We start from the raw sequence: 27,514 nt of genomic DNA on the forward strand, positions 1-27,514 counted from the left end.
AAAAAAAAAAGAGAGAAAAATTAAAAAAAAAAAAAAAAATGAATCCAAAGTTTCTGTTTAAGAAACTTGGTAGAACTGGTGCCATTCAATGAGATGGAGGAAAGGATTTGAAGAAAAAGATAACAAATTCAGTCGGGGGCTCATGCCTGTAATCCCAACACTTTGGGAGACCAAGGCAGGCGGATCACAAGGTAAGGCATTCAAGACCAGCCTGGCCAACATGAAAACCCCATCTCTACTACAAATACAAAAATTAGCTGGGCGTGGTGGCGCATGCCTGGAGCCCCAGCTACTCAGGAGGCTGAGGCAGGAGAATTGCTTCAACCCGAGAGGTGGAGGCTGCAGTGGGCCGAGATGGGACCACTGTACTCCAGCCTGGATGACAGAGCAAAACTTCGTCTCAAGAAAAAAAAAAAACAAACACAAATTCAGTGTTAGATCTTATATACATAACATATGTAAAGATGGTAATATATTGATATTCAATTCAATTTTATTTCCTTTTTTTTTTTAAGATGGGGTTTCACCATGATGGCCAGGCTGGTCTTGAACTCCTGACCTCAGGTGATCCACCCACCTCGGCCTCCCAAAGTTCTAGGATTACAAGCGTGAGCCACCGTGCCTGGCCTATTTTTTATATTTTTTTGAGATGGAGTCTCACTCTGTCATTCAGGCTGGAGTGCAATGACGTGATCTTGACTCACTATAATCTCTGCCTCCTGGGTTCAAGCGATTCTCCTGCCTCAGCCTCTTGAGTAGCTGGGATTACAGGTACCTGCCACCACGTCCAGCTAAGTTTTGTAGTTTTAGTAGAGACAGAGTTTCACCATGTTGGCCAGGCTGGTCTCGAACTCCTGACCTCAGGTTATCCACCTGCCTTGGCCTCCCAAAGTGCTGGGATTACCACATGAGCCGCTGGCCAGGCTTAGAGTCTTCTTTTGACTTCTCCTTTTTCCCCATTCCCCACATGTAGCCTGTTTGCTTCTGCTTTGTTAATATTTCCCAAATTTGTTCACTTCTTTCTCCCACTGTTACTGCCCATTAGATTACAGCATGAGTTTTTGCATTGGGTTCTAAGTTATTTCTCTGCTTTTCCTAACTCCCTACAAATATGCACGGCAATGCAGGAAAAAAAAAATCACAAAACCAAAACAGGATTATAAGCAGAGATCTTACATGATGAAATTTGACTTCAAAATGATAGTTATGGCTGTCTCTTTGGGAGGCCGGGGCGGGTGGATCACCTGAGACCAAGAGTTTGAAACCAGCTTGCCAAAATAGTGAAACCCTGTCTCTATTAAAAATACAAAAGTTAGCAGAGTGTGGTGGTGCGCACCTGCAGTCCCAGCCACTTGGGAGGCTGAGGCAGGAGAATCGCTTGAACCTGGGAGGTGGAGGTTGCCTTGAGCCAAGACCTTGCCACTGTACTCCAGCCTGGGCAACAGAGTGAGACGCCATCTCAAACCCAAAAAGTTACCTAATAAATTCTTTTTCTCTCATACTTTTATTTTTAATATATTATTATTTTTTATTAAAAAACTTTTTTTAGAGACAGGGATCTTGCTATGCTGCCCAGGAAACTGGACTGCAGTGGCCATTCACAGACACTATCATAGCATACTGCAACCTTGAATTCTCAGCCACAAACAGTTCTCGCCACTCAGCCTCCCAAGTAGCTGAGACTGTAGGAACATGCTACTGTGCCCAGCTCTCCCATTGTTTCTTAAGCTCACTCTTTACTGTCTTACGCCCTCACTGACTGCATCACCACGGTTGCTCAGGCTAAGATCACTAGTGATTTCTTTTTTTTTTTTTTTTTTTTTTGAGACGGAGTTTCACTCTCATTACCCAGGCTGGAGTGCAATGGCGCGATCTCGGCTCACCGCAACCCCCGCCTCCTGGGTTCTGGCAATTCTCCTGACTCAGCCTCCTGAGTAGCTGGGATTACAGGCACATGCCACCATGCCCAGCTGAATTTTTTGTATTTTTAGTAGAGACGGTGTTTCACCATATTGACCAGGATGGTCTCCATCTCTTGACCTCGTGATCCACCCACCTCGCCTCCGAAAGTGCTGGGATTACAGGCGTGAGCCACCGCGCCCGGCTGATCACTAGTGATTTCTTAAATTTTTAATTAAATTATCAGACATGCTATATGACCCACCAGGCACATTTGGCACAGTTAATCACTCTTCTCCTAAATACCCTGTCTTCTCTTGACTTCCAGGATACCATACTCTTCTAGTTTCACTTCTTTACTGTTAGAAACATCTCCTTAGCCTTCTTTCTGCTTTCTTCTCTTCTCCTTAGTCTCTTAATATTGGAGTACCTCTGGGTGAGCCTTTGGATCTCTCTTTTTTTTCTATCTATATTCATATGGCAATCTCATAACTTTAAATATTTTCCTTTTTTATTTTTTAAATAGAGGCGGGGTCTCACTATGTTGCCTAGGCTTGTCTTGAACTACTGGGCTCAAGTGATCCTCCTGCCTCGGCCTCCCAAAGTGCTGGATTTACAGGCATGAACCACCATGCCAGGCAAACTTTAAACACTTTCTATATGCTTTTAAGTCTTTAATTTTTATCTATAGCCTACGCTTCTCTCCCTAATTTGAGATTTGTAAACCCAGCTGTCTGTTAGACAGCTCAGCTCAGATATCCAAGATCCATCTGTCCTTAGCCTTCGCAAACTCAATTAATGTTAACTACATACTTCTAGTTGTTTAGGATAAAATCTTTTGTGCTATCTTTACTCCTTTTTGTCACACCCTAAATCTAATACATCAAGAAATCAGTTGGCGGTACTTTAGAATATATCCAGAGTCTGATCACTTCTCATTATTTCCTTTGTTACTACTCTGGGTCAAGCCACTGTTAATTCTCACTTGGATTATTGCAGTAGCCTTCAAACTCTTTTTTTCCTCATGATAGTTTGAATTTGTTCAGCAAATAGTCATCAGTCCTTGTCAATTGGACAGTCTATACTTTGCACTCCATTGGTTTTTTGGGTGTGGTTGTGTGACTTAATTTGGCCTGTATAATGTTAGCAGGTGCAAAACAAGCAGATGTGTTTGTGGGATTTAGCTTTCCTTTTTTTTTAGGATGAAGCAATACTTTATTTTTACACACTTTGACAGGGAGGTTTTCCATAAACAACCTTTCCAGTGGAGAACAGAGAACATGAAGATCAGCCTCCAGATGTCAGTAGCTGTGTCTGCCCAGGGCCGTGGCTCACCTTGCCCATGTGGTGAGGTGGAGGGGTGTATTTCACTTCCTTTATCAGTTTATCTTGTTGCTTCCAGATGGTATTCGTATGTTTCATCATTTTATACCAAAGTATACATACACTCTATGAAATCATCATATTCTATCTTACACTCTTTCTCTGCCCGGACAGTACCGATTCCATGTGCACATTTTATCCATTCTTTTTCAAAAGGATAGCATTGAGCAGGAAACTTGTAGGGCTGTTCAGCACTCTGGATTCTCCACCACCGATCTTGGTTAAGGCTGAAAACCTTTTCTGCACGTCCAAGAAAGGCATGGTGATCCGATGCTTATGCTGTTGTTTCTTCTCTCTCTTTTTTTTTTTTTTTTGAGTTGGTGTTCTGCTCCTGTTGCCCAGGCTGGAGTGCAATGGCACTATCTCGGCTCACTGCAACCTCTGTCTCCCAGGTTCAAGCGATTCTCCTGCCTCAGCCTCCTGAGTAGCTGGAATTCCAGGCATGCGCATCCATGTCCGGCTAATTTTTGTATTTTTTTTTTAGTACAGACGGATTTCTCCATGTTGGTCAGGCTGGTCTTGAATTCCCGACTTCAGGTGTCCTGACCACCTTGGCCTCCCAAAGTGCTGGGATTACAGGCATCAGCCACCACACCCAGCCTTAGCTTTCCTTTCGTACTAGATGATATGTCCTGAAAATAACTTGCCTCAACTAGCTGCTACATCTTAAGCTTAGTCTCTAGGAAAATTTAAGTAGAACTGACTTGAATTGAATTTACAGCCCTGATCGAAGCTCAGCCAAACCTCAGCCTGAAGCAGAATCTCCTAGCTGAACCAGCCTAGGTCCATTGAACCACAGACAATCTGTAGTCTATAAGTGTGAGAATAGTACCTTATTGTAAGCCACTGAGTTTGGGGGTAGTTTGTTATACAACATAATTGTGGCAATAGTTGACAAATAATCCCTACAGTTTCTTTTCAGCACAGCAACCAGAGTGATATTTTAAAAATCTGAATCAGATTATGTCACACCTTTACTTAAGATCCTTGAGTAGCTTCCCATTTCTCTTAGAGTGAAAGAGTATTTATAGTGATGTACAAAGCACCATGTGATCTGCTTCCTCCACCCTCTGTTACTCCTCTGACCTCATCTGCTCATATTCTTTCCTTTCTCCCACTCTCCTGCTACACTGGCCTCAAACATTTTAGGTATGCTACCTTTGCACCAAGCTGTTTCTTTTGCCTGTGACCCTCTTTCCTCAGAAGCATGTCATGGCATCTCACTCACTTTCCTCAGGTCTCTGCTCAACTGTCACTGAGGCCTATTCTTACCACCCAATTTAAATGGCTCCTGGCATTCTACACAGCCTGCTCTTCTTTTTTTTCATAAAATTTATGACTTTCTAACATGGTATATGATTTACCTTTTATTTATTTTTTTATTTTTTATTTTTTTTTGAGACGGAGTTTCGCTCCTGTTACCCAGGCTGGAGTGCAATGGCGCGATCTCGGCTCACCGCAACCTCCGCCTCCTGGGTTCAGGCAATTCTCCTGCCTCAGCCTCCTGAGCAGCCGGGATTACAGGCACGCGCCACCATGCCCGGCTAATTTTTTGTATTTTTAGTAGAGACGGGGTTTCACCATGTTGACCAGGATGGTCTCGATCTCTTGACCTCGTGATCCACCCGCCTCGGCCTCCCAAAGTGCTGGGATTACAGGCTTGAGCCACCACGCCCGGCCATGATTTACCTTTTAAATATGTTTGTGTTTATTGCTTGTTATCACTAGACTGTAAGCTCCATAGGGATAGGGATCTCTGTTGCTTTTATTCATTAATATATTCAGTACCCTAGAATAGTTCCTGACACACAGTAGGCATCCAAAAAACATTAATTGAATGAATGAATGAATGAATGAACCAATTAATAAATAAGTAGTAGTTAATAATTTCGTTTTCTAAAATGTCCACATTGGAAATATATGAATATAACACTCAGGTTTTAATTTTTTGCAGAAATGGCTATTCATACAAAGTGGCAGTTGCATTGTCTCTTTTTCTTGGATGGTTGGGAGCAGATCGATTTTACCTTGGATACCCTGCCTTGGGTGAGTATGTTTCATTAAAAAGAAATCCATGGCCTCCCAAAGTGCTGGGATTACAGGCATGAGCCACCGTGCCCTGCCCGGGGCTTTTTTTTAAAGAAATTTTGTAGTTGGTGTCATTACATTTGATGATTATAATTGTTATACATACACATGTCTTAAAAAGCTGTATGAGAACTGTGCACACTATACTATGTATATGGAGGTATTTAAATTTTGACACTGTAATTTTCAATGAGGAAGCTTTCCTATCACTTGATGTGTGATTGCCCTAAAACCTCTACAAAATCTTTCATGTCAATCCATGCATTCAAGCAATCATTTATCCATTAATTCATAAATTCAGGTTGAATGTTCATAATATAAATTACACTGAGCACCTGAGAGAAGGGGAAGGGAAAATTAAAAACATATAAGCATTTTCTTCACTTGCTACAGAGAACAAGAATTAGAGAAATGCCATGATTAAGAGGAGGGCCTGAAGTCAGGATTCTTGGATTCAATTCTGGACCTGCTATTTACAAGCTATATGATTTCAGATAAAGTTATTTAACCTCACTGTAATGCATATATATCGTAATGTAAATGGGGATAGTATAATTAGCCATACCATTGATTGGTTGTGAGATTTAAACAAGTTAATAAAATGAAGTACTTAGAAAAAAAAAAAAAAAGAAATCCTTATGAAACCTACATTCTTTTTTCTTTCTTTCTTTCTTTTTTTTTTTTAAAGACGGGGTTTCACCATGTTGGTCAGGCTGGTCTTGATCTCCCGACCTCAGGTAATGCGCCCACCTTGGCCTCCAAAGTACTTGGACTACAGGCATGAGCCACCACGCCCAGCCATGAAACCTGCATTCTAGTTCATTATATGTGTTCTTATAGATTAAATCCTTGCATATTATAAGTACGATATAATTGGACTTGTAGTCAACATTCTTCAGTGAGTGTAGAGCTATTAATTAGCCCAGCAGTTCAGCTTAGGTAAGAAATACTGACTTTTCCTATGTTTTCGCCTTTATGAAAACACACACAAGATAGTATAGGCAATTACTTAAGATGGTACGCTGGAACTGTCACTGCTGGTGCTGGCCACACACTGGATGCTTAGTAAATATTTTGTGAATAAATGTATATCCTCTACCCCTACAAAAAATATTTCCTTCTACCCAAATCTCTTTCACCATTGCCCTGGGATTAGAAACTACGCACTTCTTTCAGAACAAGTTGGGGTTGGAAGTTTGGTTCCAACTTGAGCTGGGGTGGGAGCCTGACTTCTGTCACCCTTAGCCTCCCTCTCTATATCTTCCTTCTGTAATCACATTTACCATAGTTACTAATGCTTATAAAAACTATTTACATTTTACCATAGCTTTTGTTTAAACAGTACTTTCACATGCCTGCCCTTATTGGAGCCTTACAATCCTCTGAGTTTATCATCCTCTTTAAATCCTCTTTAACAGGTAGGGAAACTGTCACCAGAGAGGTTAAGGGATTTACTGAGTCTAGAGTCTTTTCTTTATTCTGTGACATATTTGTTGTTATCATCTTGTTTTATAGATAAGAAAATTGTCACAAGATTAAGAGATTTACCCAAGGACACTCAGCTAGTGACCTCAATTTCCTGGCTCCGGAGATCATGTTTTATTTACTGTACTACTCTGCTTCTATTTTAGCCCTTCACTGAGCAAATTTAAAGTTTTTGTATGCTCTGCCTTCTAGCTAGCAAAGCTAACCTTATTTCTTCCATGTTGCTACCCACAAAAGATCAAAGAGAAGTGTTTACTGTGGGGTTGGTGGTAGGTGTATTTCTGACGGCTGTACTAAAACTCAGTGTTATAAGTTCATAAGTAAATGTTCTAAAGTACTCTATATACTTGTTTATTTAATTAAACATATATTCAACATTTAAATAACTAAGTGACAGGGAAATAATGACGGTCATAGTGTATATTGGTTAAAAATAAAATAAATATATGAGTAGGCCAATTTATGATGCAGCACCATAACAGAACCATAACACAGTGCTGTCAGAGTTTAGAAAAGGGACTGATGCAGTTGACTGAAAGAAGTTCTTAGATGTGGTGACCTTTGAGCCAGGTTTTGAAGGATGAAGAGATTACAGAGGTTTAAGGCATTGCAGAGAACAGCATGTGTAAAGGGTATGAAAGAGCATAGGTGTGCATTGAGAGATTGGGGGATAATTTCGCCAATAGTATAGGAAGAACGATGCAGGAGGTGACATTGCCTAGAGATGTAGTCTATGAATATAAAATGCTTTGAGTATCTTGCTATGGAATTGGGTCCCCTTAGATATCAGAAGTTACCCTTTTAGGTATCAGAAGTAATCACTTTTCTTTTCTTTTTTCTTTTTTTCTTTTGTGACAGGGTCTCACTCTGTTGCCCAGGCTGCAGTGAAGTGGTATGATCATGGCTTACTGCAACCTTGACCTCCTGGGCTCAAGGTATGCTCCGTCCTCAGTCCTGCCCCAAGTAGCTGGGACTGCAGGCATGCACCACTATGCCTGGCTTATTTTTTGTATTTTTTGTAGAGATGAGATTTCGCCGTGTTACACAGGCTGGTCTTGAACTCCTGGGCCCAAGCTGTCCTCCCACCTCAGCCTCCCAAAGTGCTGGGATTACAGGGATGAGCCATAGTGCCTGGCCAATTTAAAATTTTTAAATATTTTAAATACAGTTTAATTTTTATTAAGAATCCAAGGTTAAGGAATTTAGGCCTTTTTGTTTTAAATGATCGCTGCCTTAAAAATAAATTCTTAACTACATAATACAGTGTTGACTGGAATGAAAGTAGTTATAGACAAAATCTAAAATTTCATTTTTTGCGTGGTGCAGGGATGTATGCCCATAGACTCAGCTGCTCAAGAGGCTGAGGTGGGGGGATTGCGTGAGGCCAGGAGTTCAAGGCCAGCAGAGACAACATAGTAACATAGTGAGATCCCGTTAAGAAAAAAGAAAAAAAATCCTGTTTTAAAACTAATCTTATTTAATCTTTCTTCATAGTTATGAAAAGCAGTAGTTCTAGTTATATATAGCTTTTTTTTCTTCATAGTGCTAATTATAAATCTGTTAGCCTCAGGGGTTTGTTCATTTATTCACTATCTATCTTCCTTTGGATTTTTTTTTTTTTTTTTTGAGGCGGAGTTTTGCTCTTGTTGCCCAGGCTGGAGCACAGTGGTGTGATCTTGGGCCACTGCAACCTCTGCCTCCCAGGTTCAAGTGATTCTCCTGCCTCAGCCTCCTGAATAGCTGGGATTACAGGCATGCACCACCATACCTGGCTAATTTTATATTTTTAGTAGATACAGGTTTTCTCCATGTTGGTCAAGCTGGTCTCAAACTCCCAGCCTCAGGTAATCCACCTGCCTTGGCCTCCTAAAGTGTTGGGATTACAGGTGTGAGCCACCGCTCTTGGCCTGGAATGTACATTCTTAACGGCAGAGGCCTTATCTGTGTGCAAGTTGGTATCCTGAACGGAACTTGACAGACAGTAATACGGTGATAAATATTTGTCGTATAAATATCAAAAAAACTAGAAACAAGCTAAATGTTCAATAGGGAGGAACTGCCTCAAAAAATTAAGAGACAATGTGTAACACAACAGAATACTATGCAGCCATTTAAAACAATGATATAGAAGTATGTTTATTGGCAAAGTAATGTAATAACACCCATAACAGAGTAAGATGATAAATTCAAGGAAATCTAGATATTATGCTACAGAACCCCTTCTTAAGGATGCTTCACAAAAATGAACATGAGAGGTTTCTGCTAAGATAAAAGATTAGATAAGGGAATAATATCTGTGTTTGGAACTCTAGTAAATACTACTACTCCTGAAGTAATACGTTTAAGGAAACTAGAGAACAGATCAGTGATGATATTTAAAAGTTTAGGGAACTGACAAACTAATGTATAGTGACAGAAAGCAGATAAGTGCTTGCTGGGGAAAGACAGGGGCAAGGAGAGACAAGAAACAAATTACAAAGGGACATTAGGAAACTTTTGGGGGTGACAGAAATGGTCTTTTTTTCTTATAGTGATTGTATCACAGGTTTTATACAAGTGTCAAATTTATCAAATTGTACATTTTAAATACAATGTATGTCATTGTATGTCATTTTAATGTATGTCATTTGTAGCACAATGAAGCTGTTTTAAAGAGGCTAGGCTTGGTGACTCACACCTATAATTTCAACATTTTGGGAGGCAGGAGGATCACTTGAGGCTAGAAGTTCAAGACCAACCTAGGCAACACAGTGAGACCCTTGGAAACAGTGAGACCCCTGCAAAGGAAAGAAGGAAGGGAAGGAAGAAAGAAGGAGAAAGAAAAAGAAAGAGGAAAATAAGGAAGGAAAGAAAAGAAAGAAAATCCTGGAGTAGCACATTTAGACTTACCAGTTGACTGTTAAAAAAAACTTGAAGGTTTAATCATTACAGTGACTTATAGCGTATCTTACTCCACATGTATAATGTTACCTAGTCTATGGTCCATCTATTTCTACAAATTTAAGGCAAAAGATGATTTTAGTCATGAGGTTTCCAATAATGCCTCCTTAAACTTGTTTTAAGTTTTCAAATATAAAAATACTTTATGAACAAAGATAGGAATGGCAATAAGAATTAAATGAGATAAGATACATTTAAGAAATGTTAGCCCATCTACTACTTTTGTTGTCACTATTTCTCCTACTGCAGTTATTATAATCAAAAACTTCACTCATCCCTGAGAGGTCTGAGAAAAAAAATAACAAGAAAAAAGAAATTTAGGTCAGGTGTGGGAGGCCAAGGCAGGAGGATCACTTGGTCCCAGGAGTTCAAGACCAGCCTGGGCAACATAGTGAGACCCTGTTAAATTTAAAAAAAATTTAAAAACTAGCCAGGCATAATGGGTTATGGGGCGGGAATGGGGTGACATGCTGCTTCAGACAAGCAGGTTAGAGAAGACTTCTCTGAAGAAGTGGCCTAAAGGAAGAATATCCTTGGAAAATGGCACAAAAAAAGCAAAGGCCCTGATGTGATTACCTATCTTCATGGACTAGCAGTTAAAAATAGAACTCTGGAGGGATCATACTTAATGTTCTGTCTCTCTTCTCTGTTTTTTTTTTTTTTTGAGACAAAGCCTCCGTTTGTCACCCAGGCTGGAGTGCAGTGGTGCAATCTCAGCTTACTGTAACCTCCACCTCTTGGATTCAAGTGATTCTGCTGCCTCACCCTCCCGAGTAACTGGGTTACAGGCACCCACCATCATCCCCAGCTAATTTTTGTAGTTTTAGTAGAAACAGGGTTTCGCCAGGTTGGCCAGGCTGGTCTCGGACGCCTGACCTCAGGTGATCCACCCACCTCGGCCTCCCAAAGTGCTGGGATTATAGGCATGAGACATGAGTGGATAAAATGTCAGCAGACAGTTTTCCTTGGGCTGCTATAGTACTGTGCAGCTAATGAGAAAAACTAAGGGGTAATGGATGAAATGATGGAAGTGTTTGGGAAACAGAAATATGAGAAGATTTATCAATTTATTTAGTAAATATTGAGCATTTACTATATGCCAGGCAATGTTGTTGGCACTAAGGACACAGGAGTGAAGAAAGCAGATAAAAGGCCTGGCCCTAATGGGGCTTCTGTGTGATAGATAGTAATCAAAGATAAAATGTTAGGTAAGTAATAAATGTTTTGAGGAAACTAAAAGCAAAATTTTTAATTATCTCTGTATTTTAATAGTTATTAACTTACTGCCATATATTATTTCTGTACTTACAACATTATTCTTCTATATGTGGGGGGAAAAATCATCTAAGGTCCCTACATAGCTCAGTCTTATTTGTGTATTCCCAGATTGTGGGAGGCGATCTCATCCTCTCTTAGGCTTTTTAGCTGGCATCTATTTGTAGTTGATATATGGAACTAAATTTTCACCAAGAGTCTTGTCTTATACCATTTTTATATCTCATAGGAGATGTGTTGTAAGAAATTCAAGTTTAAATTCATAAGAGATTAATCATCCCACCCCCAGCCCACCCCCAATCTGCCTCTTACAATCATGTTTTTGAGTTATATTGTTGTAGATGTCCTATATTAGATACTCTGTTATGATCTATGTTAGCATCTTAGCTCTTGGGTTGGGACCAAAGACAAAGCTGTATATAATGCTCAGCACAGAATTGTTGATTTTGATTATAGAGTTAATAAACAGGAGATATGTAGGAAAAATAAATATATAGGATGAATTAAAGATAATTGGATTGGTAATAAAATTTTGCAATTTTACAACAAGATCAGTGTTTTTTCCTGATTTTTTTTTGGCACGACAATTTATATATTTGAACTTTCCAAATGTATAGTAAATTTTGGGTCATATAACGTATGAAGTCTAAATAAGTAATTAAGGATTTTAGGACTAAAAGATGTTTTGTAATTCTGGTGTGTTGAGATTTAAAGATTACTTCCTTAGGCCTTTTCTCTTAGAAATTTTGTTAGATTATATTGAGGTTTTTTTTTCAGTTACTAATATTTATTTGTTAAGAGAATTAATATATTATTTTTTGGCATTTCTATGTAGAGGGTTCCTTTAAACTTTTCTCATTTTCAAGTGAAGATTTGATTTTTTAAATTGTAACTTTTATGTTCTTGATATAAAAAGCTTGTGATATATATAATAGTTTATTGGAAAATGGAACAGTTTGTTAATATTTAGAAGACTTTCCAGAGTATAAATGACTTTACCTTCTTTTCTAGGTTTGTTAAAGTTTTGCACTGTTGGGTTTTGTGGAATTGGGAGCCTGATTGATTTCATTCTTATTTCAATGCAGGTAAGTTTCTCAATCTAGAATGTTACTTTTACATTCAAAATTGAGTTCTGTGATCTCCTGTTATATTTAACATTTTTAGTATATGAGGAAGCAGATAGGAATGGTTGTTTCCATTTTTCTTCGTATGCTAGATCTAAGGAATCCTGGTCATGCTTCCAACTAGCATTTCTCAAACTGTGCTCTACCAGTTAGTAGTTCCCAAAGACATAAGAAGTTCATTTAAAAAGATTCCATGCTCAAATATGATTTATAAATGTGAGTTCAACTGAGTTAAAGAAGTTTCTTTACTGAATAACTTCTCAAAATCTTTTTAATTTATATTGTCTCTAAGAGGGATTGTGGTTATTTTTCAAACCTGTTTCTTTTCCTCATTATCGTGGTCACCTTGTCAATTACCATAAAAGGACATTGGTACGATTCTGTTATACATATGGACATTGTGGAGGCAGAGACAAGATTTTCTTTTGCACTGGACAGGCACTCTATACTAGTATTTGTTTGCAAATACAGAAACTAAAATCCAGCTAGCTTAAGCTAAAATGAAAAAAAAAAAAAAGAAAGGATGGGGCATTCTTTAGAAAATCTGAGAATATAGATATGGATAAACAAATGATATACATATTTAGGGCTCTCCTGATACTCATCTTGCTTTTCTCCTTAGCCTCATTTTCTCCTGCTGCAGTGGGTATGGGGGCAGGCATAGTGTGTGAAATTCTATCCTTAAACATTTAAAAGTGCCACCAGATGTTTTCCATTAAATTATGTAGAACTGATTGTGGTTAACTTACGAGGATTCTTAAATTAGAGAAAGAGATGAATTTTTCACAACAAATGTTGACAAACAGCATTTCAGCAAGCATTTATGGAGCACCTAATGTCTTCAGCAAGTGTGTCAGTGTGCATTTAGAGCATCATCTGTTTTGCTCTGCTTTCTCATATAGTATTTCCACTCTTCAATTCTGTCTGCTTGATGTTATCATTATGCTTTAAAAGAAAGTCACAATCTAGGAGATTTGGATACCATACTGTGAGGAGGAGGCAGCATATGGACCAATAAGATACCAGAATTAAACAAGGAAAATATTTGGTTTTAAAGTTGGAATTTTCCTATCTGTACTCGTAAACATATGCCTAACCAAATATCCTGCCTTCTCTGACTGTGGGACAGGCAAGCAGGCATGAAGAGGCTAAGGTACTTGTGCACATATGCTTAGAAATGAGTTTCTCACTTTCAGTGAGGATCCAAGGAATTTAATATATTATTGGGATTCTTTGAGTTAAGATATCCAGAATTCAAAGTGTCTTTGAAACCTAACCATTTAGTTAATATTTTCATGCTAGGTTCTTTCTTTGGTGATATTATTGCATGTAGCTTTAGTTATATCAAATTGTAGAGCTATTTTCTGGTTCATTTATACATGAACATTTACAATAAACAGTTACTTTTTTTTTTTTTTTTGAGATAGGGTCTCACTCTGTTTCACAGGCTGGAGTGCAGTGGTGTGATCTCAGATCACTGGCAACCTCTGCTTCCTGGGCATAAGCGATCCTCCCACTTCAGCCTCCCAAGTAGCTGGGACTACAGGTGTGCACCACCATACCCGGCTAATTTTTGTATGTTCTGAAGAGACAAGGTTTTGCCATGTTACCCAGTCTGGTCTCCTGAGCTCAGCAGTCTGCCCACGTCAGATTCCAAAGTGCTGTTATTATAGGTGTGAGCTACGGCACCTGGCCTCTAGTTATTTAACTTAAAGATCTTCTGGGATTAGGAGTCTGTCACATTAAGAAATTATTGAGGTGTAGAATGAGAGTGCGTGAATATTTGCAGTAAATTTCCCTAAATAAGACATTTTAAGAGGCATGATCAGTTTAGACTCCTTTCAAATTGAGTGAGATTATAATAAATTCATTTCAAACATAGCCAGATAAGATGTGTAGCCTTAGTTTTCATGCAATTTAACATATTTAATGTTTGATGTTGACAACATCAGTTTTAGAGAATTCCTGGGCTCAAATGACCCTCTCATCTCCGCCTCCCAAAGTGTTGGGATTACATGCATGAGCCACCGTGCCTGGCCCTGACTCATCTTTTTGTTTATTTTTCTTTTCTTCCCCATTCTCTCCATGACTGATTATTTTTCTTTCTTTTTTTTTTTTTTTGGCCATTAAATATTAATTCCCAGTGAGTAGCAATGTGTTTCTGTTGGACTGTGATCCCGTAAACGTATCTGGCATGGATTCAAGACCCATAAAAACAAACTGTACTTTGTTTCACAATGTTTTTAACAAAAATCTAAGAGTCTAGTTATAGTTTGTCTTTGAACAGAAACATCACAAAGTATAATGCACATATTACTAAAGTTAAGTTTTACATGTTGCTATATTTCCTTAAAATACTTTTATGAGTTTGTCTATTTGTTATTAAACTTGGAAAGTTTCTATTTTTGTTCCTAAAGATATACAAATAATATAAACGATGATGCATGGTATGAAATAATACATAGAATACAGTCAAGAAAATAGAAATCAGTGATACATGTATAGCATACCATCTTTCAGCTGTGGGTAACTATTGTATGTAACTACTCTGTTTTTTACTCTATATATAGTTGTTCATAAGGTATTTTTGAAAATTTTAAAACACTCATTCTTTTTTTTTTTTTTTTTTTTGAGACGGAGTTTCGCTCTTGTTACCCAGGCTGGAGTGCAATGGCGCGATCTCGGCTCACCGCAACCTCCGCCTCCTGGGTTCAAGCAATTCTCCTGCCTCAGCCTCCCGAGTAGCTGGGACTACAGGCATGCACCACCATGCCCAGCTAATTTTTGTATTTTTGGTAGAGACGGGGTTTCACCGTGTTGACCAGGACGGTCTCGATCTCTTGACCTCGTGATCCACCCGCCTCGGCCTCCCAAAGTGCTGGGATTATAGGCGTGAGCCACCGCGCCTGGCTAAAACACTCATTCTTTTGTGCCATTTATTTATTTATTTATTTTTTTGAGATAGTTTCGCTCTTGTTGCCCAGGTTGAAGTGTAATGGCACAGTCTTGACTTACCGCAATCTCTGCCTCCTGGGTTCAAGTTATTTTTCTGCCTCAAGTAGCTAGGATTACAGGCATGTGCCCCACCACGCCACCACACCCGGTTAATTTTGGATTTTTAGTAGAGATGGGGTTTCTCCATGTTGGTCAGGCTGGTCTTGAACTCGCAACCTCAGGTGATCTGCCTGCCTTAGCCTCTTAGAGTGCTGGGTATAGGTGTGAGGCACTGCGCCCGGCCGCTTTATATTTTTATATACATCATGAAGGATAGATTAGACAATACAAGTTTCTTATCAGAAAAATGAGAATGTTTTGATTACATTTAAATCTCTTTCCTCATTCACGCAATCTAGGCTTTTTTTTTGAGATGGAGTTTCACTCTTGTCGCCCAAGCTGGGGTGCAATGGTGCGATCTTCGCTCACTGCAACCTCTGCCTCCTAGGTTCAAGCGATTCTCCTACCTCACCCCCCCAAATAGCTGGGATTACAGGCGGGCACCACTACACCCAGTTAATTTGTATTTTTAGTAAAGATGGGGTTTCACCATGTTGGTCAGGCTGGTCTCAAACTCCTGACCTCAGGTGATCCACCCGCCTCGGCCTCCCAAAGTGCTGGGATTATAGGTGTGAGCCACCACGCCTGGCCTGGGCATTTTTAATTATACTGAAAACACTGATGTATATTCTGCAAAACAAAAAGAAAATCTCTTATGTTAAGTGGAGCCAAACAGCCACGAATCAGAAAGATGAGAATATGTGGAGGAAATGGATATAAGTGTTACAATATAGAAAGTTATTGGAAGTATGCTGAGTTCTTTCTTTGTCACAATTTTTTAAAAAATTCTGTTCATCACGGAAGAAATTGCTTTTATTTTTTTTCCTATTAATATTATAGAGTGGAATTCCTTAAAGGACTAATAACCATACAAGCAGCAGAAATTTGAAAAAGCAGCATAAAGTCTGAGGCATTTATGGATTTTATAAATATATTTAACAGATTTGTAAAGTATGTTTCATGAGTTTGATATTTATTATATGCCACTCTTAACACTGGGTTATATGCTGCTTTGTATTAGTTTTTAAGTTTTAAACAATGGATTTGACTTTTCGCACATACATTTTTGAAGAAAAATGACCTTTATTAATCTCCTGTAGTACCAGTAGCATGTTAAACAGAGTATGCCCTCAAAAATTTTTGCTGATTTGGAACTCAATGCAGTATGCCTTATACAAAGTGTGGCTTTGTGCCAGGTATAAGCAGGATGAGATGCTGAAAATGGTAGTTTTTTAAAAAAAGTGATTGTTTTCCTGTAGGACCTGTTTTAGTCCATTTGGGGCTATAACAAAATACTTTAGATGGATTTTTTTTTTTGAGACGGAGTTTCACTCATGTTACCCAGGCTGGAGTGCAATGGCGTGATCTCGGCTCACCGCAACCTCCGCCTCCTGGGTTCAGGCAATTCTCCTGCCTCAGCCTCCCGAGTAGCTGGGATTACAGGCACACACCACCATGCCCAGCTAATTTTTTGTATTTTTTTTTTTTTTTTTTTTTGGTAGAGACGGGGTTTCACCATGTTGACCAGGATGGTCTCGATCTCTTGACCTCGTGATCCACCCGCCTCAGCCTCCCAAAGTGCTGGGATTACAGGCTTGAGCCACCGCGCCCGGCTAGATGGATTATTTCTTTGTGTTGTTGTTGTTGTTCTATGGTTTTTTTAGACTGAGTCTCATTCTATTGCCCAGGCTGGAGTGCAGTGGCACAATCTCCACTCACTGCAATCTCTATCTCTCGGCTTCAAGCAATTCTCATGTCTCAGCCTCCCGAGTAGCTGGGATTACAGGCGCCTACCATCATACCTGGCTAATTTTTGTATTTTTAGTAGAGAAGGAGTTTTACCTTGTTGGCCAGGCTGGTCTTGAACTCCTAACCTCAGATGATCAGCCCACCTCAGCCCCCCCCAAACTCTTGGGATTACAGGCATTAGCCACCATGCCTGGCCTAGACTGGATTATTTCCAAACAATGGAAAATTATTTCTTATAGTTCTGGAGGCTGGAAAGTCCAATATCAGTGTGCCAGTGTCTGGTAAGGGCTCTCTGCTTCATAAATGGTGCCTTCTATATGTGCCCACATGGTGTAAGGCATAAAGTCATTAATCCCATTAATGGATGGTGGAGCTCTAATGACTTAATAACTTTCCAAAGGCGTTACCTCTTAATACCAACACATTTGGGGTTAGACTTCAACATAGGAATTCTGTAGGGACATAAACAGTCAAACCATAGTAGGACTAAATTCCTGAATTTCATAGTTTCATTTGAGAGTTAATGAATAAAAATGAAAGCTGATGTGATAAACTATATGTATTAATAATAGGTTTTAGGCCATCATTGGAAATGGGTTTAGTGAGCACCAACTTAGGTATAATAACATGGGGTCCTTGCCCTAAAGGAACCTGTGATCTTTTCCAAGAATATTTTGATAATAGATTCCACCTATTTTCAGAAACAAAATATTTCCAACTGAGTGCCTATAATCTCAACACTTTGGGAGGCCTAGGTGGAGGGATCACTGGAGCCCAGAAGTTCAAGTCCAGCCTGGGCAACACAGTGAGACTCCTTCTCTACAAAAATTTTTTAAAAAAATTTGCCAGGTGTGGTGGTGTATACCTGCAGTTCCAGCTACTCGGGAGGCTGAAGTTGGAGGATCACTTGAGCCTGAGAGATCAAGGCTGTAGAGTGAACCGTGATTGTAGTACTGCACTCTAGCCTGAGCAACAGAGTGAGACTCTGTCTCAAAAAAATAATCATAATAAAATATTTCCTTGGGGACTGTAGGCCTAATAAACAGTTTTCTTGATTTTTATCTTGTTTAAATCTTTGCATTTTACAAACATTTTTAAAAGCCTAAGCTTTTCAGTTTAGACCAAAATAAAGCCAAGGCTATGGAGTCACATCTGTGTGAGCCAGTTTGTTTGATCAAAGACGTAGCCTATGCCTTTTTGATCAAAAGAACTAAAAGCATAATTGCCATAAATCCACTACCAGTGCTGGAAAAGGTGATATACTTGATAGTTTGCTAGATGTAGACAACAAAATATACAAACAGAGGACTTTTTTTTTTTTTGAGATGGAGTCTTGCTCTGTCACCTAGTCTGGAGTGCAGTGTCACAATCTCGGCTCACCACAACCTCCGCTTCCTGGGCTCAAGCTATTCTCCTGCCTCAGCCTCCCTAAGTGCTGGGATTACAGACATGAGACACTGTGCCCAGCCAGCTTCGGGATATTTCTTAGCAGAAAAATAAACTCATAATTTTAGGTTTCACTGTTTCTTGTCAGTGAACAAATGGACATGGATATATTTTCTGAGTAAAAAATTTCCCAGTGTTGGGATATGTTACTTTTATTTTTTTATGGACAGGGTCTTGTTCTGTTCCCAGGCTGGAGTGCAGTGCGTGATCGTAGCTCATTGCAGCCTCAAACTTCTGGGCCCAAACAATCCTCCTGCCTCAACATCCCATCCAGTATGGGATATTTTAAAAGATGCATAATTTTATAATTAACAATACAATAATATATTCATAATGTAAGATGTTAGAATTGGCACATTTATTACATTTGTTATATATGTGTATGTGGGTGCTTAAAATAGGTTTTATTATTTATTTTTTTGAGATAGAGCCTCACTCTGTTACCCAGGCTGGAGTGTAGTGGTGCAGTCTCAGCTCACTGCAACCTCTGCCTCCTGGGTTCAAGCAATTCTCATGCCTTAGCCTCCCTCGTAGTAGTTGGGATTACGGGCGTGCACCACCATGCCCAACTAATTTTTTTATTTTTAATTTTTTTAGAGAGTGAGTTTTGCCATGTTAACCAGGCTGGTCTCAAACTCCTGGCCTCAGGAGATCTTCCCGCCTTGGCCTCCCAAAGTGCCAGGGTTACAGGCATAAGCGACTGCACCCTGCCTTAGGTTGTTTTTTTTTTTTTTTTTAATTTGGCAAAGGAATATGGATCTAAATAGTGGAAATCTTTATAGCTGATAGTTTTCTTTCTTTCTTTTTCTTTTTTTTTTTTTTTTTGAGACGGAGTTTCACTCTTGTTGCCCAGGCTGGAGTGCAGTGGCGCGATCTTGGCTCACCGCAACCTCCACCTCCCGGGTTCAAGGGATTCACCTGCCTCAGCCTCCTGAGTAGCTGGCATTACAGGCATGTGTCACCATGGCTTGCATTTTTAGTAGAGATGGGTTTCTCCATGTTGGTCAGGCTGGTCTTGAACTCCCAACCTCAGGTGACTCGTCCTACCAAAGTGCTGAGATTACAGGTGTCAGCCACTGTGCCCAGCTGGCTGATGTATATTTTTTTAAAGTAAATAAAACAGTTTCTTCGATCAGATAGTTCGTAGAAAAGTGTGTTGATGATCCTTTGTAGTGTCTTAAGCTAAGGTGTTTGTATATAAATCTTGGAGTCATGGAATACATTAAAACTTTAAAAATATGGCCGGGCGCGGTGGCTCAAGCCTGTAATCCCAGCACTTTGGGAGGCTGAGGCGGGTGGATCACGAGGTCAAGAGATCGAGACCATCCTGGTCAACATGGTGAAACCCCGTCTCTACTAAAAATACAAAAAATTAGCTGGGCATGGTGGTGCGTGCCTGTAATCCCAGCTGCTCAGGAGGCTGAGGCAGGAGAATTGCCTGAACCCAGGAGGCGGAGGTTGCGGTGAGCCGAGATCGCGCCATTGCACCCCAGCCTGGGTAACAAGAGCGAAACCCCCTCTTAACAAAAAAAAAAAAAAAAAAAACTTTAAAAATACTGTACAGATTAGCTTATTGTATTCTTCATTATAATCAATAAGAAAAATTGTGATCCAGGAAGGATTAAATTTGATCCTACAGCTGGTTATAGAAAGAGACAGCTTTCTCTTCCAAGTTTTCCTTTCAGTCTAGTACTTTACCTTACTGACTTAATTTGGTTATTTAAATAGGGTTGTCTTCTGCCATCCAGGCTGAAACACAGTGGTGTGATCATAGTTTACTGTAGCCTTGAACTCCTGGGCTCAAGCACTCCTCCTACCTCAGCCTCTCGAGTAGCTGCGACTACAGGTATATGCCATGACACCTAGCTAATTTTTTGTTTTCATTTTTTTTTGTAGAGGCAAAGTCTTGCTTTTTTGCACACACTGGTCTCAAACTTCTGACTTCAAGCCATCTTCTTGCCTTGGCCTCCCAAAGTGCTGGGATTACAGTTAATTTTTATGTAAATTCATAAGTGTCAAGCCAAATCAGTTTAATCTTTAGAAAGTAAGTATGCATAACAGCACATGACATGATCTATGGCACATATATGCTTTGTAAGCATTATTTGAATATTAACGTGTAGTTCATTAGAGTAAGTTCCCTGTTGGCAGAGATGGTATTTGATTCACTGTTGGTATAAAATGTCTAGCATAGAACCTGGAATATCATAGGAATTAAATATTTGTTGAATAGTTTTAAGATCAAATTCATTTTTAAAATGAAGAGTGCTTTATAGCAGTGTCCTTCAATTTCAAAAACAAAGTCCATACCCTCCACATATCTTTAAATTTACATTTAAGTTTTCTATCATAAGTTTAAATAGTTGCAAAGGATGTAACTTCTAGTTTGCAAATATTTACATATTTAAATAAAAGTGTTACATCAATTTTGAAATGTATCCAACAGAATATAAATATCATAGGATTTTAAATATCACCCACTTTAAAAAGACATGCATGAACTCTTCACTAACCATTATAATTTTTAAATTACTTCTTTCTTGAATTTTTATTTTTATTCCTCTTCTACAGATTTTTATCCTAATGTTATACAAACACACACACACACACACACACACACATACATATATATATATTTGTTTGTTTTGTTTTTGTTATTTTTTGTAATATATTTTTATGTTTAAAAACTTCCTACTAGGCTGGGCCCATTGGCTCACACCTGTAATCCCAGCACTTTGGGAGGCCGAGGCAGGAAGATCACTTGATGGTCTTAACCATCATCCTAGTACTAGGAGTATGAGACCAGCCTGTTCAACATAGTGAAAACCTATCTCTACAAAAAAAAATACAAAAACAAAATTAGCCAGGTGTAATGGCTCACGCCTGTGGTCCCAGGTATTTAGGAGGCTGAAGTGGGAGGATCACTAGAGCCCAGGAGGTAGAGGTTGTAGTGAGCCAAGATCATGCCACTGCACCCCAGCCTGGGTGAGACCCTATCTCAAAAATAAATAAATAAAAGAAAGAAAGAAAACTTCCTACTAATGATCTTATTCATTAAAATTAAAATATTTAACATTTTTCCATGATTTTTTTTGACTGAGTTGTCATAATAATGATATACAGTTGATCAAAACAGCATAAACATGTTGCAAATTCAGCAAATTATTTTTAAGCAAAAAGATGTAAAATGTTACTGGAAATGCATTTTTGGAACAGATGTGAGTAAAAGAGATTTCCCTAAATCCAGTATTTTGAGTTATCTCTTTGGCACTTCAGAAGCTTTCACACCTCAGGGAAATATGTCATCATAAGACTCAGGGTATCCTGGATGGTAGGTATGCTTTACTGTTAATAAGTGGGTGAAATGACAGGGAGGGGCAGTGGGAAGGGAGACTGACGGGATGCTTCCACTGTAGCATGGTACCAGGTAGATTTGTTTTACAAAGAGTATTTGGGGAATTCATATCTCAAGACTAATTTCCCTTCTGGGCCTACATACACCTTGGTAAATTTTTGTCCACCTTTAAGGCTATAGTTTGAAGACTGCGACCTTAGAGGATAATTTATAGAGATTATGTTAACTAGATTGTCACATATGTGATTAAGTAGACAAGATGGTTGTGGTGAACGTGTGTTGTCTTTTCTACCTCTTCCTTTTCCATTCCACGTGGTTCTTTCTGGCAGAACTGCCAATGATACTACCTCATCTCTCACAGGCAGTCTGGCCTGGCTAATCATATTAAATCTGTTCCTTTGGATATAGTAGTTTGTCCACCGTAGGCATAAAAACCAAGCAGATCGATAAAAGTCTTTCCCTGGAATTGGTATATAAACATTGGGGAAGAAAATTTTACTTTTTTTCTATTAGGAGCTGCTGAGCTGGGAATATGTGACTCTCGAGCTGTTGGCAATTAGTTGAGAGTGCCGCTCTGCAGAATGAAGACAAGCAGAGCTAAGCAAAGAGGCAGGGAAGCAAAGGGCCCAGGGAGCACAGAATTCAGTCCTTGGTTCCTGCAGCTTTTCTTTTTTTTTTTTTTTTTTTTGAGACGGGGTTTCGCTCTTGTTACCCAGGCTGGAGTGCAATGGCGCGATCTCGGCTCACCGCAACCTCCGCCTCCTGGGTTCAGGCAATTCTCCTGCCTCAGCCTCCTGAGTAGCTGGGATTACAGGCACACACCACCATGCCCAGCTTATTTTTTGTATTTTTAGTAGAGACGGGGTTTCACCATGTTGACCAGGATGGTCTCGATCTCTTGACCTCGTGATCCACCCGCCTCGGCCTCCCAAAGTGCTGGGATTACAGGCTTGAGCCACCGCGCCCGGCCCCTGCAGCTTTTCTTTTGATCCTTTGAGCTATCCCAGTATTCTTTTCAGCTACATGAGTCACTAAATTACCTGCTTAGGTTTTGCTTCTGAAATACTTTATTAACAACTGAGAAAAGTAAACTCAAAGTTTTGTGAAATATCTTTTGTAAAATGAATAATTTTGAAATTTTGTCTCTTCTAGATTGTTGGACCTTCAGATGGAAGTAGTTACATTATAGATTATTATGGAACCAGACTTACAAGACTGAGTATTACTAATGAAACATTTAGAAAAACACAATTATATCCATAAATATTTTAAAAAATAAACAGTAAGTGATATATACATATATATATATAATATCTAATCTTATAGTATATTATTCACATAAAATTATGAGAATTTTAGTACCATAGAAAATTTTAAGACCATATAGACCTCTCAGATCACCCTATGCCTGAAACATCTCCAGTCCTTTGAGAAGGATTTTAGTCCACGCTCATGGTTCCTGCGGTTCTCACTTCAGACTCTTTGCAGTGTATATGGTTAAAGGACAAAGTTCACAAGAAAAAAGTAACATCAAAAAAAGGCATTTCTTATATGATGGTTATGATGAAAGTACGTGCCGTAAATAGTTCAGCATAGCAGATATTTCTGCTGCCCATCCCTCTAAGGATCAGTATAATCTTTTACTTCCTCCTTTGCTTCTCCTCCCTAAAACTGAAAATAGATACTGATAGGATCCAAAGCCTGAATTCCCTGTAAGTGCTTATTCTAACCTAAAGTTTGGCTCTGCCTGTAAGAGTTATTAATTGGCCTCAGCTTTATTTTATTGATTGATTGATTGATTGAGACAGAGTCTTGCTCTGTTGTCCAGGCTGGAGTGCAGTGGCATAATATCAGTTCACTGCAACTTCCGCCTCCCAGGTTCAAGCGATTCTTGTGCCTTAGCCTCCCCAGTAGCTGGGACTGTAGGCACGCGCCACCACGCCGAGCTAACTTTTGTATTTTTAGTAAGAGAGGGAGTTTCTCCATTTTAGTCAAGCTAGTGGCAAACTCTTGACTTTAGGTGATCCACCCATCTAGGCCTCCCAAAGTGCTGGGATTACAGGCGTCAGCCACTGCACCTGGCCAGCCTCAGCTTTAAACAGGTGATAAACCTGCTGAAGTCAGAGATACCATTCTTCTTCCTGGTTCAGCTTTCTGGTTTTCTAGGACTCGGCTACTACAAGGTTTCTTATCTCAATTACCATACATTAGTCTATTCTAATAATCTTCCAATAATGCAAAGTTTTTCCCAGAAAGGATTTTGGTAGAATATCAGGAAAACCATTTCCTGGTATAATCATTCTCTGTAATCGAGAAATCCTATATATCATGAAGGGTAAAGGGTAGTTCTTAAGTAATAGTTCACTTTGAACTGTCTAGCAGCTTTCATAGACACAGACAGGCAGAGAGAAAGACAGGGTAGATGTCTTGACCGTTATCCTAGTACTAGGTTTTTCAGTCAACTCTAGCTCAAAGACTGCGTCTAGAGGCCAGCAAGAGAATAGACATGCATTTTCTATCTTATAGAATAGAAATAGGATATGAAGTATACTTTTGCCCTTTAGGTGGAATTTTTTCTTTTCTTTTTTTTTTTTTTTTTTTTTTTTTTGAGACGGAGTTTTGCTGTTGTTGCCCAGGCTGGAGTGCAATGGCACAATCTCGGCTCACCGCAACCTCCGCCTCCTGGGTTCAAGCAATTCTCTGGCCTCAGCCTCCCGAATAGCTGGGACTGCAGGCATGCACCATCATGCCCAGCTAATTTTTGTATTTTTAGTAGAGACGGGGTTTCACCTTGTTGACCAGGATGGTCTCGATCTCTTGACCTCGTGATCCACCCGCCTCAGCCTCCCAAAGTGCTGGGATTACAGGCTTGAGCCACCGCGCCCGGCGAATTTTTTCTTTTCTAACAGTAAAATTATGCATACACCTTTTAGTTATTGTCATGGGATTGAACAATGGCACACTCTCAAGATGTAAGGAGTTTACTCAACTGATTGTCCAAAAAGTTTTCAAATCTTATAAACTATAAGTCATTGAGCCTTCAAGTTGGAATAAAGCTTAGAAATCCATCTACCTCTTCTTACCAGGAAAAAAATTGAGAGCTAAGGAAGCTGAGGCTAAGACACAACTAGGTAGTGCAAAACTGAAACTAGAATCTAGGTCTTCCATTTATTCTATTACATGGCTGTTATCTTCCTCCCATCCTACCCTGGTTCCTGTCGACTGTATCGTTTTGTATTAGGCATTTTCATTTTGGAAGTTGTTTCTCCTTATGAGACAGGTTGTGTAGTTTCATGTAACTTTTATTATTCATACTGTAAATTGTGTCTCTTTCAAAAGTAGATTGTTTCGCAGCCATAGCAGGTAAAAATTAAACAAATAGCCAGTGCGGTGGCTCACGCTTGTAATCCCAGTACTTTGGGAGGCCTGAGGCGGGCGGATCATGAGGGCAAGAGTTCAAGACCAGCCTGTCCAATATGGTGAAACCCCGTTTCTACTAAAAAATACAAAAATTAGCTGGGCATTGTGGCGTACGCCTGTAGTCCCAGCTACTCAGGAGGCTGAGACAGGAGAATTGCTTGAACCCGGAGGCAGAGGTTGTGGTGAGCCTAGATCATGCCACTGCACTCCAGTCTGGATGACAGAGTGACATCTAAAAAAAATTAAGGAGACGTAATTTTAAGAGTAATCTCATTCTTTTTAGCCTATTCTATAAACATTTAATTAGGATTTCAGAGCCAATATCTGCATTGTCATTCATGTAATCTCTGCATTATACAGAAGTGCTCCAAGAGTGAGAAAAAAAAATGTATTGAGCAAGTAAATGAAATGTTAAAATGTACATCTGTAGTAACCTCACTGGACTCTTAATAAATGTTGTGTTTTAACATACTTCTTTTTTCTGTTTTAGGATTTTGAGCCTCATTGATTTTAATAGAGAACTTCTAATATGTGGATTTAAAGATTTCTCTTTTTCCTTCATCTGCCATTTTATGAGTTCTGTATGATTTTTGTGGTTTTTGTTCTGTTGACTTACATAAAGGTATATTATTCTGAGATTTATTTAATAGGACTTTCTTTGAGAGCTGTGTAATAGCGTTTCTTGGGCTTCTGTCTCTATGAGAGATAGCTTATTACCCTGATACTCTTTAATCTTTTACAAAGGCCAGTTGCCACTTGTCATTTTTGTTTCTGAAAAATAAAAGTATAACTTATTCACATTTCAAGTGCTTTGTTATTGAGAAAATCTTCTTAAATGTTGAATGTAGCTGTCTTACCCATTTTGATCCTTCAAAGCAGTTAATCCGTGGTGTGAACAAATACCATTTATATTGCCTGGGGCTTCAGTCTTATGTATGACAACCCACCTGTTTTTCTGCAACTTTCAGATCTGTCTTTGCCTTGGTATCCAGGGAACTAAAGATCATTAGGGAGTCTGTGAAACCTTGAGGCAACATATACACTTCTGGCATTGATTCAGGCCTCTGAAGTGTGAACTTTTTCCTTTTCTGCTTTGAGAGTGCTACACTAGCCTTTGGACGACCAGATGCTGACTCGTTTAGCTCACTGCAGTTATATTTGAAGCTGGATGGACAAGGTGGGAGCACCAAACAGATGATTAATGTCTTCCATCTGTGAGCACCACCAGGCAGATGCCGGCACAGGTGCCTTAAGTGATGCCCCAGTGGGTGAAAAAAGCAGCACCTGTATGTTAGCACAGGTTTTTCTTACCATGTTTAGAGGGGTTTTCACGAAGATGGAAATACATGAAATGTTATGTCCCCAGCATACTATCCCACTTTTTCTTTATTAACAGGCATACCAATTTCAAAATTACTTGTGTCTGTGCTCCTCAAGAGTAAAAACCATATTTTTTTGTCACACATTTTCCTCAAAAGTGGACAATATAGTACAGTTAGCTTCAGTGATAGCTTCTCAAGTTGGTGGGAGATTATTAAATATTAATATATGAAATGAATTTGGGTTGACCCCTAATGTACACCAGGAACATCTCTTTGATTTGTTCAAAGAGATGTTTGAACAAGTTTGATTGTCTAGCAAGTGGGAGGCTTGATGTATATGGGAGGATGCAGCAGTGAACAAAACCCCCAAATTCCTGCCTTTTACAACCTTATATTCCCTTGGGACTTACTTTTTCATTGTGATTATTTTTGGTCACAGTTAAACTAGTTGGTAGATACCATTTTCTAGTGTCCCTGAGCTCCTTTACGTTGTGGACAGTGCTTTATTGTTTATTTCAGTATCATCTAAGCCCAGAATGTAAGTCATGTTTCCACAGAAAGGTTAGTTCAACTATTTAAGAAATAACCTACTTGGGAGGCTAAGGTAGAAGAATCACTTGAACCTGGGAGGCGGAGGTTGCAGTGAGCTGACATCGCGCCACTGCACTCCAGCCTGGGCGACAGAGTGAGACTCTGTCTCAAAGAAAAAAAAAGAAAGGAGTTCCTGCAGTCAAATTTTGAAAAGTCATCTTGATCCTTGCATAATAGCTGTAGTCAATAACTTGGCCAGGCAGTAAGTCTGTTTCAAAGCAGGTGATGCTAAAAAGTATTTATTCAAATAAGCTATACTCTTAAAAGGGTTGTTGAAGTATAGAAACAAAGTTTCTTCACACAATATGTTATTAGACCTTTAGACTTTATTTTCACTTTAGTTTCCTAAATTTACGTGACAAGAACACTTCTAGTTTGCCTAA

The 27,514-nt window shown here is 39.2% G+C and overlaps 1 protein-coding gene and 1 pseudogene across 1 annotated transcript in view; one reads left to right on the plus strand and one right to left on the minus strand.

Moving 5' to 3' along the window:
• TM2D1 (TM2 domain containing 1) overlaps nucleotides 1-26,018 on the plus strand; it is a 49,795-nt gene extending 23,777 nt beyond the window's left edge. Inside the window, exons 4-7 of the mRNA XM_032296830.1 lie at nucleotides 5,237-5,328; nucleotides 12,082-12,155; nucleotides 22,951-23,080; nucleotides 25,709-26,018. Coding sequence (XP_032152721.1) covers nucleotides 5,237-5,328; nucleotides 12,082-12,155; nucleotides 22,951-23,061 — 277 coding nt within the window. The 3' untranslated portion in view covers nucleotides 23,062-23,080; nucleotides 25,709-26,018. The remainder of the gene's footprint in view (nucleotides 1-5,236; nucleotides 5,329-12,081; nucleotides 12,156-22,950; nucleotides 23,081-25,708) is intronic.
• LOC116564131 lies at nucleotides 3,187-3,640 on the minus strand (annotated as a pseudogene).
• Nucleotides 26,019-27,514: the final 1,496 nt, after the last annotated feature.

This window comes from Sapajus apella, unplaced genomic scaffold (assembly GCF_009761245.1).
Source record: "Sapajus apella isolate SASKATOON/1434 unplaced genomic scaffold, GSC_monkey_1.0 scaffold36, whole genome shotgun sequence".
NCBI lineage: Eukaryota > Metazoa > Chordata > Mammalia > Primates > Cebidae > Sapajus > Sapajus apella.